Below are 22,009 nucleotides of genomic sequence, written 5' to 3'. Positions count from 1 at the left end.
AATATTGTAAACAGTTGATAACAAAATGTCTCCTTGAGATTAGCAAACGATCCAACTAACTATTGAGTGCAGGTTCTTACTTTTTTGCACAAAAAGTAACACAAACTCAGACTTTCATCTGTTGGTAACTACAGAAACAAAAGAACGTTGACACGAAGTAGAGTAAAATTAGTTTCGCCAACCTGCAAGCTGAACGTCTGTACCGTTATATTGGTTCTCTGGAGCATTTTCGTGATATATCATCCGACCATAACGATACTTGCCCTGCGTTTATTGCATTCCTCACCGATGACACAATTCCTACAGCCAAGAGCATTCATGTCATCTAATGCGAGTTTCACAGACCACCTCAGAAACTGAATGGAGGTTTTGTAGGCTAGCAGAATTCTGTAAAAAATTTGAAGCATTAAGAGACATCAGCAACAAATATTTTCAGAATTTATTTTTTCAGGTTAAATCAGTAATTTCAAAGACACGTGCATTTCTTTTTGTATAAACTAATGTTAAACCAGCTCTTTTGTAGCACGTATGACACAACTACGTAGAACAAATTATAAGAGAAGAGAAGGAAAAAATTAGACGGCTGAATAGCTTTACTGTACATACATCTTGATTACACAACTTTTAACACTGTATCACTTCGGAATATGTATGATAAGAACTTTTTTGTGTTAAATATTATTAACGTACCTTGTTAACATGTTTCGACCTATTTTCGGTCATCTTCGGAACACATCACAAATGCCAACCACACCTACAGAAACATCAACACAGACATGGAAATACTGCACATCCAACCAAAAAGCCAGAAACTCAACACACTAGAACAATATGAAATATACACACGAAAACACACCCCAACGATATTCTCAACACACAACTCAATTTCAAAACACATACACTCTTTGACTCTACACTTCGAACACACCCACACAGGAAACAAGAGGCGCCAAGACCAACAACGACCAGTTCCGAAGATGGCCGAAAATAGGTCGAAACATGTTAACAAGGTACGTTAATAATATTTGACACAAGAAAGTTCTTATCATACATATTCCGAAGCTTTACTGTGTTGTACAGCTGTACACAGAATTACATGTTATATTTGTATTCCCCTTGTTCTCCTTGTATTGCCTTTGTTCTTATTTTTTCCACGTTCTCTGTGTCTTTTAGTTGTTCTCCTCGTCATCCGCTTGTTTTCTTTATCTTCTCCTTGTTTACCTTGTCTTTCCATTCTTATCCTTGTATTCCTCTTGTTCTCATTGTACAGTATCTCCTTATTCTCCTTGTATCCCCGGTTCTCCTTATCTTCTTGTTTTTCTTATATTCCCTTGTTATGTTTGTACTTTTCTATTCTCATTGAATCCCCTTGTTCTTGTCCTTGCATTCCCCTTGATCTGCTTGTATTCCTCTTGTTGTCCTTGTATTTACCTTGCTCTCCTTGTCTTCTCCTTGTTTTTTCCAAATATTTGCCTTTGTTCTCCCTGCGTTCTCCATGTTTTCCTTTTTCCCTTTGTTCTCCTTGTATTGCTCTTATTATTCTTGTATTCCGTTTGTTCTCCTTGAACTCTTCTTATTCTCTCTGTATGCTCCTTGTTCTCCTTGTCTTTTCCCCCTTTGTCGTCTTTGTAGTCCTCTTGTTCTCTGTCATCCCCGTTTTCTCTGTATTCCCCTTGTCCTATTTGTATTCCCCTTATTATTTTCATATTCCTCGTGTGCTATTTGTCTTCCCTCCGTTCTTTTTGTATTCCCGTTGTCCTTCTTGCTTTCCGCTTGTCCTCCTCGTAATCCCATTGTTCTCATTTTATTCCCATTGTTCTCATATTCTCTATATTCATCTTGTATTCCCTTTCTTCGTCTTGTACTTCCCTTGTTCGTCTTGTATTCTTCTGATTCTCTTTGTATGTCCCTTATTCTCTTTCTATTCCCCTTTTTCGCCTTCTTTTGCCCTTATTTCTATCTTCCCCTTATCCTCTTTGTATTCCCTTCTTCTCCTTATATTCCCCTTCTTCTCATTGTCGTCCCCCTATCCTCCTTTTCATTCCACTTGTACTCTTTGTATTTCAATTGTTTCCTTGCATTTCCCTTATTCTCTTGTATTCACTTTCTTCTCTCGTCTTCTCCTTGTTTCATAGTTTATTTATTTTTCCTTGTTTTCCTTGTATTCCCCAATGTCTCCTTGTATTCCTCTTATTCTCTTGTACTGACTTTGTTCTCTTTGTATTCCTCTTGTAGGAGGGGGAGTTGCATTTTTTCTTGACTGTTAATTCCCAAATCATTCCCATACCTAGTGAGGAGACACTGAAGACGACGACACATAGCGTCGAAACGGGCCGTCTGTCGAAGGTAAATACCTTTTTAACAATTTTAACACTTTTAACGTGTGACAGAGTAAATTTTATGTTTTTAACAAAGTGTTAACGAGAACTTTAATCAGTAAAGATATACTTTTACATAGGGTTACCATCCGTCCGGCAAAAGGAGGACATGTTCTCTATTTTAATTATTTTATCCTGTCCGACAGGCACTTAAAAATTTTTTGAAATGTCCGGCATTTCGCATTTCAACTAGAATTAATATAAATATTGAATAACGTGCGATATTATGCATAGAATATCTAAACAAATGCTGAAAACCTATGAAAAAAATTAACTGCTTTCAACGATTGAAGCTGGAGCACATAAAAAACATAAAATATGATGACCTATTGACATGCAATGAATTCTTACACTCTAAAAACTTCACTATTCATTATTCTAAGCTATTTTATCAATTTTATTCTGCAATGCACAAAGATAAGCGAATCAAGTTAATTTGGACAAAGATTTAAGTTTAGATAAACAATGGTGCAAATTCTTGAATTCCAATAGTTCTGCGAGCACAGAAATTTTCTCAGAACTCTTAAAAATATGTCAATTCTATTTATTTATCCCAAGTCACAATGGACAAAAGAGAGAGTATTTTCCCTAATATCTGCTCAATGGACAAAAGAACGAAATCGCATGCTAACGGAGACAGTCAGAGGTATCATCATGGTGAAATATAATTTCAAACATGTCCTGCGAACAGTTCCATAGTTATTTGTTACAAGATAGAAGTTTGTCTCTTCAGACTCTTGTGCACAAAGTTGGCTCCAGGCTACAGATGTAATACTGTTCCAGTAACTAGTGAGAAAACTAAGGTGAGCCAATGTTTTTATCTTTGCTTAATTTTGTTCATACCAATTTTTAAAAAGTCCTCCTTTTTTCAGCAGTGTCCTCTTATTTTAGATCCCATGTCCTCCTATAGAATTTCTTCTCATGGTAATCTTAGTTCTACGTAAAAATATTTAGTATTTAATGCTATAGATGTATAAAACGGTAGGGAAATAATTATAGGGCGGGACACGGAGCATAAGGGGAATTGTGTAAAGAGTTGACGGAATGACGAGGGAAAAATGGGAGAATCCATTACTACATTAGCTTTGTCCACCACAAATACAACTCCGCCATCGCCGAGATTAGAACTCCGATTTACGGTCTTTGTAATCCAGCGCTTTGCCAACTGAGCTACCAAGGTGGTTAATGTCATACAGAAAAGCAATACAATTTCTCGCGGGCTTATTTTCTACGTGATGTATGAAGTATTCCACTAGATTAATAATTATATATAATAAATTTTCAGTCAAATACACTTTTCAGTTTGTGAGGTCAGATAATCTGTTACATCACAATATTTAATACAAAGTCACTAATATTTTCGACTTTAAAAAGTCATCATCAGGTGCATGAGATGCAAACAATTTTAAAATAGGTGATAGTCAATCTAACAATTAATGATATAGTAAGTAATGCACGTGCTGGCATTTACAATTATATAAGTTTCGTGCCTCTTGAGGTAAACTGTACATGGTAAAGCTGAACATTGATGCTAGGTTCTCGTATGTGTATAAAACAAGGAAAGGCACAGCATGATATTAACCTTATACAATTAAGGCTAAATATTCTCATTAGGTCATATAATTAAAATTAAATTTGTACAATTTGATATTAACTATGTTAAAATGTTATATATAATGTATAAATTTAAAAGGGATGGAAAAAGCTGTGATGCAAATGCTGTTGGTGGGAGAGCACGCAGTCTAATTCGTCGTGGTGAATGCCATATTTGTCTGAAAATATTTAAGTTAATAGCTTATTATTAATTTTGAAAGGTTGTGAGCTGATTCAGCATTTTTTTAAAAGTTTATTATATTTATACTTACATAGTTGTTCAGTTGTTTACGTCCAGACAAGGAGGCGTGTTTCACCCGACGTTACATGTTTTAGACTGAGTGATGATGTATGGACAGATAACTGAGAGGGAATGCCAGGAGTGACTGTTCGATAATATTTTATTTTATTAATTTAATTTAGATTCCACTAGAGATGATGAGTTAGTCCGAATAGGAACGATAATTAGGATCCATGTTAAATCTTTCGTACATTACTTTTAACACTTGAATATAAATAATTGATTAAATGGTGATCTTACTCGTGTTAATTATGTAAGCATGTATGGCTTACAGCTGTTTCGGTGCTACCTGACACCATCCTCAGAGCCAACTAGATCTCGGCGCTATCTCAACTTCGCTGCCTGTTGTGTGGGTGCGTTCGTTGATAGAACACACACACTATTTGACACAACTCTTCATCACACGAACGCACCCACACAACAGGCAGCGAAGTTGAGATAGCGCCGAGATCTAGTAGGCTCTGAGGATGGTGTCAAGTAGCAACGAAACAGCTGTAAGCCACACTTGCTTACATAATTAACACAAGTAAGATCGCCATTTAATCAATTATTTATTGGTAATTAGGACTTGTGAACCAACAAGCAGTTCAAAATCTTAAGACTTTAAAAACATTTTGGACCATTCTAATCCCAGTGGATGTGGACTAGATGTGAAAGGCTCAGTAGGAAGATAAAAGGAAATATAACATAAATAAGATATATGATTCGGAACGTTGTGTTTGTGGAAAACATCTTCTTTAGTAGGTTAATTGCATTATCGATGGCAAAAATAATGATCTCAACAGTCTTTGGAGTGCCCTACTATTAGGACAGCACAGGCCTGGGTACTAATACCTCAATATGTCTCCTGCGGTGGCTGAATGGCCAGACCTTCAGTCTGTCATTGAAAAATCTATAGCGGCACAAAGGTCGTAGTTGAGGTTTTTCTCAGGGTTCTCCCGTTTCCTCATATTTAGCATCTACATCATTCCATCAACTTTTCTCAGTTTCGTCATCGTTCATTCCCCGAACGCTGACTGGCGACGCACGAAGGGAGCTGGCCTAGGGACGAGAGGGTTGTCTGCTCTAAACCTGGGTACGGAGCGAACCTTTGTGTGGGTTTGGGAATGCTAGGAAAAGATCGCAGTGCTAGGCTGCAGTGCCTCCTCCCGAAAATTCAATTCCATTCCAATACCTCAATCGAGTCACTGCAGACTACCTCTTAACTCCCCACCCCACCTTCCCTGGCTGAGACACTAATGTTTAGGTCGAATACGAATAGACAGGAAGGTGAGCACTATTCAGTGATGGATTCTTATTTATTTTAGTAAGTTATTTTAGGACGCTTTATCAACATCTTAGGTTATCTTGCGTCTGAATGAGATGAAGGTGACAATGCCGGTGAAATGAGTCCAGGGTCCAGCACCGATAGTTACTCAGCATTTGCTCATATTTGGTTGAGGGAAAACCCCGTAGAAAATCTCAACCAGGTAACTTGTCCCGACCGGGAATCGAACCCGGGCCACCTGGTTTCCCGGCCAGACGCGCTAACCGTTACTCCACAGGTGTGGACTTCAGTGATGGATTGTGTAAGGCCAGCCTTAATAGCTTTTACGAATTTTCTGCTCTCGTTGGTCTCTTAAAATCCACCACTGATGCACAGTGCCTTACTGTGCGTTAGTTTCTAAGGCGATGTAAGCGGAAAGGATATGGACGGGGGTTCCTTTGTTCCCTTTCACTTTCCCTTTATGCCCAGGGTTGGGATAGCACATAGGAGGCCTAAAAGTACATTTTTCTTCAGTTGGCTCATGCTGTAATACGTCAGTAACATTTTCGAAAGACCTCGGTGCAAAAACCGGTCAAGTCCAATTTTTTTTTTCTTTCAAAATCGACATTTAGTACGCACTGCATAGATAAATATACGCTGCACACTTTTGTGCAAGAACCCGCCAAGTCTGACTTTTAGTAACGTCTCTACAGTTGAAAAGGACTTGACAGTTTCACTGATTTGCGTCAAAAACAGACAGATCTGCCCGTTAGATAGAAGATAGGTCAATATTCTTTTTCTACAGTCCTATATTTCAGTACCAATTTTAACTATAGCTTTGGTTCCCCAAGATTATATGCTAATACGTTTTCTGGTGATTCGGAGTTGCATTGGGGCGCGGGTTCGATTCCCGCTTGGGCTGATTACCTGGTTTGGTTTTTCCGAGGTCTTCACCAACCGTAAGGCAAATATCAGATAATCTGTGGCGAATCCTCGGCCTCATTTCACCAAATACCATCTCGATATCACCAATTTCATCGACGCTAAATAACCCAGTAGTTGGTGCGGCGTCGTCAAATAACCAAGTTAAAAATAACTGTTATAAGCTTGCTCTTACTGGCTGCACTAAACACTTAAGCTATAATATATAGTACAATAATAATTGTTTCAAAATATATAATATACTTAATATACATACGTAATATATATTATATTATATATATATATATATATAAAATATGCATTGATTAAATGCGCTCTGGCGCGGGTTCGATCCCCGCTTGGGCTGATTACCTGGTTGGATTTTTTCCGAGGTTTTCCCTAAACGTAAGGTGAATGCCAGGTAATCTATGGCGAATCCTCGGCCTCATCTCGCCAAATACCATCTCGCTATCACCAATCTCATCGACGCTAAATAACCTAGTAGTTGATACAACATCGTTAAATAACAAACTAAAAAAAATTAAATCCTCAATGAGAACTCACCTGAGACTGAAGTAAGTTCAGTAGATTTGTTTTCAAACAAGAAATAAATGAAGTTCAAACATGACAAAGAAATGTGTTGTATTTTCGGAACAAAAAACATTCAAGTGCACCGCAAATCAAGCTTTCAGGTATAACTCCCTCATTCAAATCCACCATTTAAAAAAATTTATGGACGAAAAAGAACTAACAATATTGGTAACCACATTTAAAAAAACCTACTAATTCCCTAAATTATCATGTAAAAATTAGTTTGAAATAAAAGCACATTAAATTTTTGTGGAAAGTTTTTTTTTTATCTCCTGTAAAATTTTCATTTCTGGACTTTACCTGTTTTTGCACCGAGGTCTTCAATTTAGTTGATAAAATATGATATCATGATTCAGAACAACAGGATGAAAGACTACCATATTACAATATAAATTTTAACAAATAAACTTATTCGTAGAAAAATGTAAGGCGGCCAAAAAATCAGTGTTAGTCTATACCTTCTTGAGACCAGAACAAGCCATAGCACACTTAAATCTTGTGTTGCTGATGATAATAATGATGACAGCGAACATAATTTTGGTAAGTTAATAATTTTTTAAAGAAAATTAACAACAGAAGTCAAATATATTTTATATTTCTTCATGTGGATGTTGAATTTTCAATTAAAATTCAAACTCAACACAAAAAAAGGACGTTAGGATGAATTTTATTTAAATGAAAGGTGTTGTGAAATGAGTGAATAAAGAGTTTAAAGTAGACACAGATATGATGTAGGAAGAATAAAATGAAATTTAATATTGAGTATTAGTGTACTTTTAATTGCATCAATTTGTGTGCTATTGATGCAACGCCATACAGAGATCAAATTGCCGTTATCTGAGTCTATTATTACGCTATCATGAAATACCGAGACCTCATCGAACAAGCTGACGCGCTCAGAATTTGTGGAACCGCTTCATCATGGCTTATCTCGCAGCTTATCTGCCCATATCAGCGGTGAGTAACTCTACAAACAAGAGCTGTATGCGACGACCTCGTTGTGTTAAATACCTCCAAGACTACTCGAGGAATTTTTACAATGAAAATAAAGAAAAAATGAGAAGGAAGGAACAACAGGAAGGGAAATGAAAGGAGGAAAGATAAAAGGGAAGTGAGAAATTAATATGAAAGGAAAGACGAGTTAGAATAATTAAGAGAAAGAAAACTAACGTTATGACCTTTAGAGGAAGATATCCAATACGTTCTAGGATTATTATAAATGACAAATATCTCATTTTAACTTCTTAGGTTGCGATATAAATTACGAGCGAGGAAAAGATGTAGATAACAAATTTAATAAATCCCAAATGATGTGCGGTACAATTCAGAGAACATTAAAAAATAAAGCAGGACAAGAAACAAAGCTTAAGTTTTATAAAGTAATGGTCACGCCTGTTCTAACCTATGGAAGTGAATCATGGACTTTATCCAAGAAAAAACAACGGATACAAACTGCAGAAATGAAATTTTTAAGAAAGGTAAAAGGTTGCACATTACTGGATGAAATACGAAATGAAGATGTAAGAACAAAACTGAACATATTTTCCATTAATTATGGTATACAAGAAAACAAACAATAATGGATACAACATATTGGAAGAATGGAAAAGGAAAGCATAGTAAAGCATATACTAAAATATAAACCAGACGGAAGACGAGAAGTGAAAAGACCAAGAAAAAGATGGCTGGAGTGAAGACAGAACAGGCCTAATCCCTGATAGTGAAGAAGGAGAATAAAAGGGCGTAAAAGAAAGAAAAGATAAAATACATACAACAACAAAAGTAAAAAGAGGAAAAATACATCAAACAAAAAAGAAAGAAACCATTAAACAACCAATTACAAAACATATGAGCTCAAAAGAAAAATATTAGAGAAAGAAGAAAAAAGGTATTGAAGTAGTCGCTTGTTCTTGCATTCTCTTTTTTAGTCGGTTATATAACGACGCTGTATCAACTAATACGGTATATAACGTCGCATCGTGATGGAATATATTGTGGACAAAGTAGACTTGGAGAGAGTTTTATCGGGGTACTCCCGTTCCCTTCTATCATTCCACCAACTCTCTTCCACCTCCCCCTCATTTTCTATATCAAATGCAATAGTAGAAATGGACTGGTGTGAAGTCTGAGGGATGGTACGAGTTTCTGATGCTGACATAGGAAGGACTTGGGACTCCGACGTCCCTGGGGCTTATGAGGATACTTGACCTAGTTCTACCAGCGGCTGAAACAGGATGACTCATGAATTCACGAATGTCATCCAGGACACCTGTCGAACTTGCAATCACCGCATATATAGGACGCACAATGGACTGAAGCGTGCCTAAGAGTATGGATGTGTCCGAAATCCGGAATTTACGTCATCGATTTTTCGTCACATATTACATTTTTTACCGATTCACTTTTGTCACCACTATATTTTGTCACCGAATCACTTTTGTCATCACTATATTTTGTCACCAAATCACTTTTGTCATCACCATATTTTGTTGCCAATTTAATTTCCTCATCACTATTCTCCACCACAATTTTTCCCCCTTCGTATCGCTTCCCTTGATACCTATATAAAATGATAAGTAATATAAAACCTACTTATATTACTTATAATTTTATATAGGTATCTAGGGAAGCGGCAGCCCAGTGGAAGGAGTAAGTCTAAAGCCGGTCAGCCGACCGGTCTCACGTCTACATATCTCAGCAAAGGTGAACTATCATCCAAATACGGGAGCAACGTGTGGTTAGTAGGATTCCCCCCAGCGACTACAGCCGGGTACAAAACCGGATTACGCTACTCAATGTAGCTCCTCCAATTCCTCAGATGCTGGCGCACTGGACGAAATTTTACGAAAAAATTTCAACAGCATTCATTTCGTATCATTTGGCCAAGACATGATGCCTTAGATCACGCGGTTACGGAGGAGGTATATTTCTTATCAAGGAAAGTGAACCAAGAAACTCGTAGAAGATACTTTGAGTAACCAGCGTTCTTCGTAATTCTGGCGTAAGTGCTTCAAGTGTTGTAACCTTGTTTATGACGCAGAATTATTGTATTTAACATACAAGCTAAATAGTGAATAAACTTTTAGGGCCGTATTCATAGACATTTTTAGCGCGGGCTTTCGGTGGATTATCAGCGTTTTTCGTATTCATAAATCAGTGTTAGCGATAGGATATGATTTGAATTCTGTACTAGTAACCAGTGGATAGCCGGGGCTAGCTTAGTACGCTCGTAGCGCGTGCTGCGAAATGTCTATGAATACCACCCATAGTTATTAAACATTAATAAAATGTCTTCAATAATGTAGGAGAAAATGTATTTAGGCTATATGGACAATCGTTTCGTCTTCCGGCAGGAAAGTTGAGAATAATTACATATCTTCCGCCCCCCCCCCCATAGGAACTGGGTATGTTTCTCTTGTGTTTTTACAGTGTTATCTTAGGCATAATATTTTCGCCGCTACTTGTGAATATTTGGGGTTGACCCAGAATTTTAAGCGCAACGATCCAAATGGCCCAATTGTTGAAGTAGCTGAAGTGTATAGTTCTCGAATCGTAGATAAGTCTAAAGAAAATTCGTTCCTGATATCATGTGCAGCCGTAAAACTCTCTTAATCGATATTCTGAATTATAAAAACTCTTTTATATATTTTATATAGGCCTACTAGAGAAGTGAATAATAAGAGGTAAAACGCTTTCTGGAAGTATGATACGCTGTAGAACGATGGATGATAATAGGCTACACGGCTTTGCTTCTATATCGGAGAAGTTGCCTATGAGTCACGGCGTTAAAATAAAAAAAAATTTACGAACTAGTGCTGTTGATCGGTCAAAATATTTAATCGATTAACGATTTGAATTTAATCAATTATGATCGATTTGAAAAAAGTTTTAATATACTGTAATACACAATTATTGTTAAATTTAATTTATGTTCGGTGATAAGCGTAAGTATAAAATGTTGTATATCTGTATATGGTATATTGTTACATTACAAAACAATACTATTTTAGTTATTTACTAACATATCTATTAGGTAGGCTTATAATTTCTCTGGGGATTTTTGAAACAAACAAATAAAAAAAAGTATGAAGACTCACCTAGTTAATACTGCTTCATCTATGATTTTAAACTTGTGAGTGCATTCACATGCTCCGAATTAAGTGTCGCTCTACGTTTAGTAACAATGTTTCCTGCATCACTAAACACGAAAAAAAAAAATCTTCTGTCAAACACTTCTCCACGATCGTTCAATTTAAATCCAAACGTTTCACCGAGTTTACCTGTCAAATTCTCATATGACAATGGAGTTTTCACTTTTCACAGACCTCAGAAATCTGATCTTTTTTTCTTTAACAAACTAAACACACAAGCTTATATACAAACTCAGTATAGAAACTGCAACAGTGCAGAGGTCAAAACAGCAAACTGGCCTTTATTGTAACCGGGTTACAAAATTATAGAAAGAGAAGTTACTCTCTCACTTGCACACAGAGTATCCATGGCTAAGGGATGAGGGGGACGAATCCCAGAAAAGTGTGTATTTCATAATAATATGCTAGGAAGAAGAGCTGACAAGGTGGAAGATTTCTTGGAAAACCATAAAACTTAATAAGGGTTTCGCAATGTGTTTCAACTTTCAACAGGGATAGACCAGGTCACTGTCCTCATATTTCCATCTCTTTCTGAAGTGTTTGTGGAAAGATTTGCTCTATGCTACCTGCTATCTGCTTTGCAGTTACAAAATAACGGTACTATTGTGCTTTGAAGTAAGCAATTTCTGAGAGACGAATATTGTCGGAATTTTTAGCCTTAGTTTGCATTAACAAAATAATAATGAATATCAAGTACAATCGATTAATTTTAACCGACTCGATTATTCGATTAAATATTTTGATCGATTAATCTTACAACAAATATTGATCGATTAATCGATTAAATCCCACAATATACTAATATAAACACAGAAATAATTATTATATTTATGACTTTAGATGAAATACTCGTAATTAAGTACCGGTACGTAAATATGAAAGCAAACTAAAAAAACACACACGTTAAGGGACCAATGGGATTACTCAATAGGGGACGTCACCGTACCTTATTTGATTAAGGACGGTTGTATTAATTACGAGGTTTTCAGGAGAGGCAAAAAACGAAATGAAATTGATTGTGGACTTCAGGACACAAACAAAACTGTTAACTATAAATATGGCTGTCCGTGTTTTCTGGGTGGCTCTCCATGAAAATGACATTATTGCGAATTCTGAACTTGGAAGTCCTGATTCGCCCTTAGTACTCCAAGAATGACATTGAACTCCGACCTTGTACACAGAGATTCTCTTAAACTATTGGGAGCTCAACTACCAGCTTTTGTGATCGGATAGACCAGCCTTTTCTTATTAAGAATCATTAAGAATTCGAAAATAGCAATAAAGTGAAAGAAGGTACGAAATTGAAACAATGAAACTGAGTGGTGGACGAGTTCAGTGTTTTTGTAAATGTGGAACGTATGAAGAGCACATGAGGCTCAGCAATAAAACATAATGCGATATATGATATTTTCCAAAAGTAATATTTTTTTCGTGAAAATATTTAATATCCCAACAATATTTTTCTTTTCTTTTTTCAACTAATGTTTTTTCTCAATTTCTACTTAATATTTTAATTATAAGTAACTGGAACTGCTTAAAGCACGAGAATTTTTGCCCGTTCGCGTGCAAACTATGTATTTTTAATATGTGCTCTATATGTAATTTGTAATTTCAATAAGTTTGAATTTAAATTGATCAGTTTACCAGTACTGGTACGACGAGTAATCTTAAAACCACAAGAATATTATTTGACTGTCAGGACTTCTGTATGGTTATTTAAAAAATAGTGCTTATGCACACATGAAAAACATCTTCTGCTTTTTAAATTTGACTGGTGGACAACAAGGGTCACTATTATCACATTATTTTGGAACTGTTGTCTGACACTAATAGTAACTTCTCTATCTTGTGAACCTAGACATTTTATGCTCTAGAATTGTGATTCCCAATTACTTTTATTCAAGAACCACATCGAATTTATTTTCATACGCGTATCATTCGACTGTTAATATAAAAGCACATTTTGATAAAAAAAATTTGCAGGAATACTTTTTCCATTTGAACAACTTACTTGAATACTTTTACAGACATCTGCCATTTCCAATTCAAATTTATTAAGAAAACGGCCATTTTGATTTATGGTACAGAAGAGGAGGCAAGGCCTATCCTGTGACCTCAACATATCCCGTGGCTACAATATCATTGGATATGGAAGCGGAAGATAGGTTTTGGTCTGAGATGAACTTCCGTGTTGATACATTCGTATATATTAACACAATGAAATAATCTCTCTTTCTGCTAGCGTTTTCTTTCCCATCTCGCACAGCTCACATGCCAGCTCTCGTCTCCTCATCTGTAATAGTTACTCCTACTTTAAAAATTTGTTATAATTTTACTCTATGCTTAAGTAAATAGGATAATTCTGCAGTGCTTGTGAAAAGTGGCATAAGTCAGTTTCCAGAAACATTTTTTAATAATTTATTGACAATTTACGGAACATCTGCTCGCTTGTAAAACAGACATAAGTATTTCTCCCATTACAATAATTAATACAGAAGGAAATCAAATCGACATAAACGAGTGTGAAGACAGTTTTTCTCCTTCTCCTGTAAGATTAACATTTTTTACTTTCCCGAGCACTACAGAATTCTATTCTTATCTCCTTTTGTAATGTTTCGGTATTATTGGTAACGTCTTGTGACGAACATTTTCACTACATATTAACATTTTCCAGCAGTATGTGTAGGAGTATAATGTCATACCAAAAATTTTGTCTTCTTGCCTACTTCATTATACACGTAATTGTATTAATTTTATATTTCTAGTGCGCAATTTAGAAACTATTTGTGCATATTTCCTTCCAGGCTAATTTTATTGTTCCTTTGCACAGATATTATGACTCAACTTAAATCTTGAAATATATTTTACAAAAATATATGCGTAACAGATTTTCCTATGTAGGCCTCATGTGAACTTGTAATCAGAGATTGATAACATATCCAACCATAGCAAAATGGCGGCCAAATAAGATAAACTCTGCGCCACGCCCACGGAGAAGTCTTGTGATTAATTAATTCTGCTTGGCATTTCTCTATATTTTTTCGTTACTTAACGACCCTGAATCAAGTGCGAAGTTATTTAGCGTCGATAAAATTTATGATAGTGAGACGGCAATTTTGTGAGATGAGACTGTGGATTTGCCACGGTCTACCTGACATTCAACTTATGTTGGAAAAGTCCTCGGAAAAAAAACCCAACCAGGTAATCAACCCAAGTGGGATTCAAACGCAATCCGATAGCAGACTCAAATCAGGCGGTCAACTATGTTAGTTTCCAAACAGATATTTTATTCAATTAACATGAAAACTGATATTTTAAAAGAAGGAAATAATTTAAAGAAATATCCCTCTAATAAAGGTTGCAATACCATTTGCTCTTGTTTATGTTTTCTCGGCCTGATGTTGAATAAGTACACAAGAAACTCCAGTGGCGGAAGTTAGAATGAATCGGATCTTCACATAAGACAATAAAGAACATGACGTTGACAACGGATTAACATCTATTCCATATTACATAGGCCTATTATATGGATTCAAACTCACGCCTGTGGTTTTCACCTCCATCGTTGCGTAGGTTAGGGAAAAATGCTTAAAGTGTAAGAAATTTAAATGTTATTTTTCATCAATGGTGGAAAAAGTACGGTAGTCAGAAATCGGAGAAGGCAGTCAGCCAGTTTTGATAATCAAAATCTTTGAGTTTCTAAATATTTTATTATTATTATTATTATTATTATTATTATTATTATTATTATTATTATCACGCTGCGGATTTTTAGGCACTAAAACAGTTGAAATAGGCAGGAAAAATAAGCATTCAAAATTCTAAAAACAGGCATTTAAAAAGGCACTAACAAATGTCTAATTCTCAATGGCTAGCACTACCATAGCTTAGCATTATACACACTTTCTATAGGAATGTCATTATGGCAGTGAATAACTAAATATTCGTCCAAATATTGTAATGAGAACTAACGTCTATTGTCTGTAAGAATGTTCTTAAATTGGGAGAAACTCCCTTCCACTTTACATGAAGTGATGGGGCAATACTACAGTGATCCAATCTCAGCTGGGGACCAAACCAGTGGGAACGCAGTAATGCCAATGTATTTTCTAATCAGTGCTTCTGATGACTTTTGCTTTGGCATATCTCCACGGTATACTTCACGTATTACAGCAGAAAACTCAACTCCATACTAAATTCATAAACTCACAAAACGGATACACAGTTTAAAACAACTACCCTAGTCAACTACCACAATGATTCATGCGGCTTTCGAAATACATTTTTTCTTATTGGTTGATTTTAAATTATTCGATTTCTCCGCGCTCTGGTGGCAGTAAAACGTAACACACAGAATTATCGATGGTTCTATATCACTTCCCTCTCCTAGATAAAAAAGAAACAAATTACAGATTCAAAAAATATTCGATAGAATGGTCAGTAAATTCAAGTATAATATATAATACGGATATTTAAGCAACTTTTAGGCATTTATAAGCAAATAGGCACTTAATAGTGAAATAGGCAATTATAGCCAGTATAGAATTCGCATATAATACTCACAATGTCTTAAAATGGATATGTAACCTAAAATTTCCGCCTTCAGGTTAAGGACTAAAATAGGCATAAATCCGTAGTTTATTTATTATTATTATTATTATTATTATTATTATTATTATCATTATTATTATTATTCCTTTCCTGTAGTCCAAATGGTACAGTTTCTACCTACAAATCCAATAGTTTTGAGTTCGTAGTGTAAGTTCATGTGTCTCTTCTCTTGCATTTGTCCTATCTAAGCGGTAACTTAGTGTCATGCTGATCATTATGATCAGAATTTCTTATGATTGGATCTCTTTTGTTAGTTCACATTACTCAAGTGAAGGAAAAAAGTGTCCGAAGATCTCGATCTTTGAAATGGATGATGATTACCACGACTAGTACTTATTAACATTTTGAATAAATTAAATTCTTGGGACTACAGCCCATGAAGGGCCAAGACCGACCAGCCGGCTGCTGGCCTCACGTCCACATGCCGAAGAAGTGGACGATCATCCAACCAGAATGGAGGTATCGTGTGGTTAGCACGATGATCCCTCCCAGCCGTTATAGCTGGTTTGCGAAACCGGAATTTCGCTACCTACCGTAGCTTCCCAAAGTGCATCACGATGCTGGGTGGGCACCGGTCCCATACACTGGCCGAAATTTCATGAGAAAATTTCTTCCCTCATGAGGACTCGAACCAGCGCGCATTCCGTAACGCGAGTCCTAGGCAGAATGCCTTAGACCACGACGCCACGGCGCGGGACACATTTTGAATAAGAATAACTTAAATAATTCTTAATCATACAAACCACAATCTTCGCTTTTAACGAATTGCCATATCAGAGCTTTTAACGGTATGTTTGAGCATATTCAAAGATAAAGCTACAATTATATTAGATAAAACAATAATACATGCTAGCTTATTTAATTCCATTCTTTAGACTGCGTATCCAATTTAACATTATTGACTCAAAGATACTGAACTAAAATTATAGAACATTTAGAAAATTTCCATGAAGTATACAAAGAACCATAATAGGTATATGTGTTATGAAACTTTTATCAGAATTACTTACTTACTTACTGGCTTTTAAGGAACCCGGAGATTCATTGCCACCCTCACACAACCCCGCCATTGGTCCCTATCCTGAGCAAGATTAATCCATTCTCTATCATCATATCCCACCTCCCTCAAATCCATTTTAATATTATCTTCCCATCTACGTCTCGACCTCCCTAAAGGTCTTTTTCCCTCCGGCTTCCCAACTAACACTCTATATGCATTTCTGGATTCGCCCATACGTGCTACATGCCCTGTCCATCTCAAACGTCTGGATTTAATGTTCCTAATTATGTCAGGTGAAGAATACAATGCTTATAGTTCTGCGTTGTGTAACTTTCTCCATTCTCCTGTAACTTCATCCCTCTTAGCCCCAACTATTTTCCTAAGCAACTTATTCTCAAATATCCTTAACCTATGTTCCTCTCTCAAAGTGAGAGTCCAAGTTTCACAACCATTAAGAACAACCGATAATGTAACTGTTTTATAAATTCTAACTTTCAGATTTTTTGACAGCAAATTGGATGATAAAAGCTTCTCAACCGAATAATAACAAGCATTTCCCATATTTATTCTGTGTTTAATTTCCTCCCAAGTATAATTTATATTTGTTACTGTTGCTCCAAGATATTTGAACTTCTCCACCTCTTCAAAAGATAAATTTCCAATTTTTATATTTTCATTTCGTACAATATTCTCGTCACGAGACATAATCATATACTTTGTATTTTCGGGATTTACTTCCAAACCTATCTCTTTACTTGCTTCCAGTAAAATTCCCGTGTTTTCCCTAATCGTTTGTGGATTTTCTCCTAACATATTTACGTCATCCGCATAGACATGCAGCTGATGTAACCCATTCAATTCCAAATCCTCTCTGTTATCCTGGACTTTACTAATGACATACTCTAGAGCAAAGTTAAAAAGTAAAGGTGATTGTGCATCTCCTTGCTTTAGCCCTTTATCAGAATTAATGGTGCTAATATCACGGTAGAAACTAGACGAAGTACAAGAAGTGCAACGGCTGAGATCATTAACGGTCTATAAATGCTTAATTGTCAGAGAAACCAAGTTATTAGTGACAAATTAAACATATCAAAGGTAACAGACGCCATAACTGATTACAGAAATGCCTGGTACTAGTAAAACTTTGGAATAAATAAAAATCTTATTCCATTAAAAATACTTAATATCAACTTAAAGCACATATCTACTCTTTGGAGAAAAATTTGCAATTTTAATCCAATTTTTTAAAACTCTTTTCTCCCTGATTACTTGACACAAAATTAAGGATTTTCAAACAAAATAAACCTCTCAAATATTCACTGTCTTACTCCTAAAAGCATACACAATAGGCTGTTAAAACATTTTTTTTTCCCCAATTTTATCCCATTAAGGAAAAATGTCATTTTTTTTAAAATTCAAATAAGGAAATAAAAATTTGATATCTTTAAGTTTTAAATTAACTTCCTTAAGCAGTAGGACACTTAGCTACAGTAATCAGTTTCATTTTGGTGAAAGAATAGTGAAAATATCTCAATTCTAAGTGCACTTTGTGTTAACATTAGTATTGTAAAACGCTGTAAAACTGAACATGGAGAAAAATCATCTACATTCTGAGAGTATGAAAAATTGTAAAACCAAACACACAGCTTCCTGACTATGAAAAATAATGCAGTCAAACTCTACTACCAAATTTGAATTATTATTATTATTACACGAAAAATGTATAAAACTGACAGAATGTGACGGATTGACACTTGCAGAACTGCACATCCGGTTTAAAGAAAGGGTGCTTCCGGGTCAATAAAAACTTAGCCAGTTAATTAAGCGAACACCATAGAAACAAAGCTGATATATTTTTGAAAACTAGAAAGTTCAAGCTTTGAGATAAAATAAAAACAAAAAAAAATTAAGGAACATTTAAAATTAAGGGTAGATGGGTACCTTAAAGACAGTCGTAACAGAATATCTACAATGCAAAAATCAATTGATCTTCGAGATGGAATAGATTCAATGTTCTATACAGCGATATTTGTTATTATTATATAGGACATAAAAATATTTCAGACTTAAATAGAACATGTTCACACAAATTTATACTAAAGCTCACGTGAAGAGAACTAAATGAAGGGTTCAGAGCCATAGTGGGCCAAACGCCATTTATTAAAACGGAGAAAACAAGGTTTAAAGTTAAGTGAATACCATAGTTTAATGAAGACTGACATATCATTTAGTTTTAATGTGTATACTTTATATTACTTGCTATATTTTTCCGTTGAATTATGGTAATAACTTCATTTTAACCCTTGTTTTCTACGGTTTTAGTAAATGGCGCTTGGCCCACTATGAAGATTTATATATCATTTAGTTTGAATGTGTATATTTTATATTACTTGCTATATTTTTCCATTGAATTATGATAATAACTTCATTTTAACCCTTGTTTTCTACGGTTTTAGTAAATGGCGCTTGGCCCACTATGAAGATTGATACATTATTTAGTTTGAATGTGCATACTTTACATTACTTGCTATATTTTTCCATTGAATTATGGTAATAACTTCATTTTAACTCTTGTTTTCTACGGTTTTAGTAAATGGCGCTTGGCCCACTATGAAGATTGACACATCATTTAGTTTGAATGTGTATACTTTATATTACTTGCTATATTTTTCCATTGAATTATGGTAATAACTTCATTTTAATCTTTGTTTTCTACGGTTTTAGTAAATGGCACTTGGCCCACTATGGTTCTGAACCCTTCAAATACAGGCTATGCTTTAATTTTTCAAACAGAAAACTGGCACGGTCAATCCGATCGCTTACCGTAGGGCTCATCGTAGTTTCCGGATCTGGCTTTGTCCCCCGGCTTCGTCCCTGGCAATTTTTCCACCTCCTGCGTTTCTTCCACCTCTCTGCTTGTTGTGGGTTTCACAGGCGCCTTATTCTCTACACTCAAGTCTTCCAACGTCTCCAAATTTTCACCCTTAACATCCTTGTCTTGAGACGGCAACTGAAGCTTTCCAGAGGGATTAAGTTCCACATCCGGAGGAATCAGAGCGTCGTCTCCAGACTGCCCGGACTCCACCGCGTCAGTGATTTCCTCTGACGGAACGTTTATTGGCCAATAATAGTCTTGAACACTCGATTCACCATCGCCTTTGGCGTTCACAGTTCTAGATGAGTTAAGAAACAAAACAAGAAACACACACAACACTTTCAATTGTCTAAACGGTTGCGACATTTTGAAAGTCGTCCCGGACCTTCAATAAAACCCGGGACAAAAGTAATTGAACGTGAAACAGACAAATGAAGAGCGGTTCCCTTAAGAAGAGAACGTAATGCGGACTGATGCTTCAAGCTTAGACTGAAATTAATCGACGGTATGTCAACAGCAACATTATCAAGACGCTTTGTGTGATAAAGACTTATTATCTGTATCTACTCTACCCACACATAGATAAACTTAATGACTATTGCGCATGAACTCTGTCGTAACAGATTTCTCACCGGTTTCACAAAAAATGTAAATTTAGAAATAGTCATCTTCAGCGTCCGTTTCCGGCTTATACGAGAGTCCATGCAATCAAGCTTAATTCCGAGTAGAATTCAAAGTCCAAATCTCTATACGAAAGAGAGTCAAAGAAGTGGACATTATCACTTCATCGTTTTAGATTTTCACACATTACAAAGTTGGTGACAGAATAATATGGAAATAATACCAAGTTATAGAAACTGCAATGCAAAGAAAACTGATGTGCTCGAAAAGAGTCTGCCCTATGTGCTCTGTCCAAGAGTTTAAGCCACAGTTGAATTTCGCTACTCGACTTCTAAAAATGCAACAAACTTTCAATGTAAATGTGCAAAAATGCGGCAACCACATTGGACTTCAGAAACGAAGATGGTAATGGAGAAAATGAAATCAGAGATGTGTTTGAAATAATCTGAATTTAAATGAAGTCCTAGTAGCTTGGGCAATGTTCAAAAAGTTATTGAACAATAGAAGTTCAGGAATTGATTTCAAAGATTTGGTGCAATTCACGTAGGCCTAAGTTAAGTGAACAATTTGTTTTAATTGATTTATATAATTCCATCGCATACTGTAAATTGTGAGCGAGGATTTAGTTGCATGAATCTTGTAAAAACTGGAATTAGAAACTCCCTTTCAATAAAAAGAGTAAGCACGCTGCTAACAATAAATCTTGAAGGCCCTACTAGTATGCCTAAAGAATTTCAATGGTTAGAATGCCCATAAAATAATGTATTTTAATGTGATGTGAATTCAGCAGTAATTGATTGTAAACAAACCTACATCTAATGATTTACTCACATAAGTATATCTAGTGTGTGATAAGAGGGATTGAAAGTAATAGAACTCCAAGAAACAAATTACATAACTTTTTGTGTCTTCATGCTTTATTAATTTTATCTTTCTGCACAATTATTTATAATATTGCACGAGCATTTCGCAATTTGCACAAATATAAGTTTTCATTTGTACATTTTTGCGACAATTATTTATTTTCTAGCTTAAACCCTCTTGCGAGATCTACAGACAAACTCCAGATTTCTTTAAAGAGAAACCATCGAAATACTAACATAAGCTTGAGTCAGAGGCCTTAACATCATTCTCATCACCAAATTCATCACCATGATCGTTGTCTCATCATCATCATCATCATCATCATCATCATTTCACACATTGCCATCCTCAACGTTCTCATTAACGTTATTGTCATAATTGTCTTCATTCTTGTCACTAATTGCATTATCTTCACACTGTCATTATCATCATCTCATAGTCATCGTAATAAATACCGATATCACCATCATTATCACCATATTCCTGTAAAATGTCATCGCTATTGCACATAGGGTACGGAGAGATTAAGGCTGTCATTTTTACAGACAATCGACATTAGTAATAATAGGGATGTCAATATTCGTACTAGCCGCCTCTATCCCCCTTCCCACTCAAGGAAAACTCTTACTCATTTCTGTTAGTACTAGAGTTGCTTTGCTTTGCATAGGTTTTTGCTCTGCTTTTTATTTTGCTTTGCTTTCTGCTTAGTTTTTTTGCTTTTCTTAGTTTTGCTTTTGCTTTGCTTGGTTTTGCTTTGATTTGTTTTTTGCTTTACTTTACTATTTGCACTACTTAGCTTCGTTTCACGCTATGCTTTTTGCTTTGCTTTGCTTTCCTTTCTTTCCTTTGATTTTTCC

The 22,009-nt window shown here is 35.6% G+C and overlaps 1 protein-coding gene across 2 annotated transcripts in view; it reads right to left on the bottom strand.

Annotated features, from left to right (window-relative positions):
- The window catches only part of mesh (sushi domain containing 2 mesh), an 85,376-nt gene extending 65,200 nt beyond the window's left edge, over positions 1-20,176 (bottom strand). Inside the window, exon 1 of one of the 2 annotated variants that reach the window (XM_069840103.1) lies at positions 19,616-20,176. In XM_069840103.1, the coding sequence (XP_069696204.1) occupies positions 19,616-20,033 (418 nt within the window). In that variant the 5' untranslated portion in view covers positions 20,034-20,176. The remainder of the gene's footprint in view (positions 1-19,615) is intronic. The other variant, XM_069840104.1, reaches the window with a different exon arrangement.
- Between the last annotated feature and the right edge of the window lie 1,833 nt (positions 20,177-22,009).

Source organism: Periplaneta americana, chromosome 11 (assembly GCF_040183065.1).
Source record: "Periplaneta americana isolate PAMFEO1 chromosome 11, P.americana_PAMFEO1_priV1, whole genome shotgun sequence".
Lineage (NCBI taxonomy): Eukaryota > Metazoa > Arthropoda > Insecta > Blattodea > Blattidae > Periplaneta > Periplaneta americana.
The sequence above is the reverse complement of the archived record's forward strand: the minus strand, read 5'-3'. Positions and strand labels throughout refer to the sequence as shown.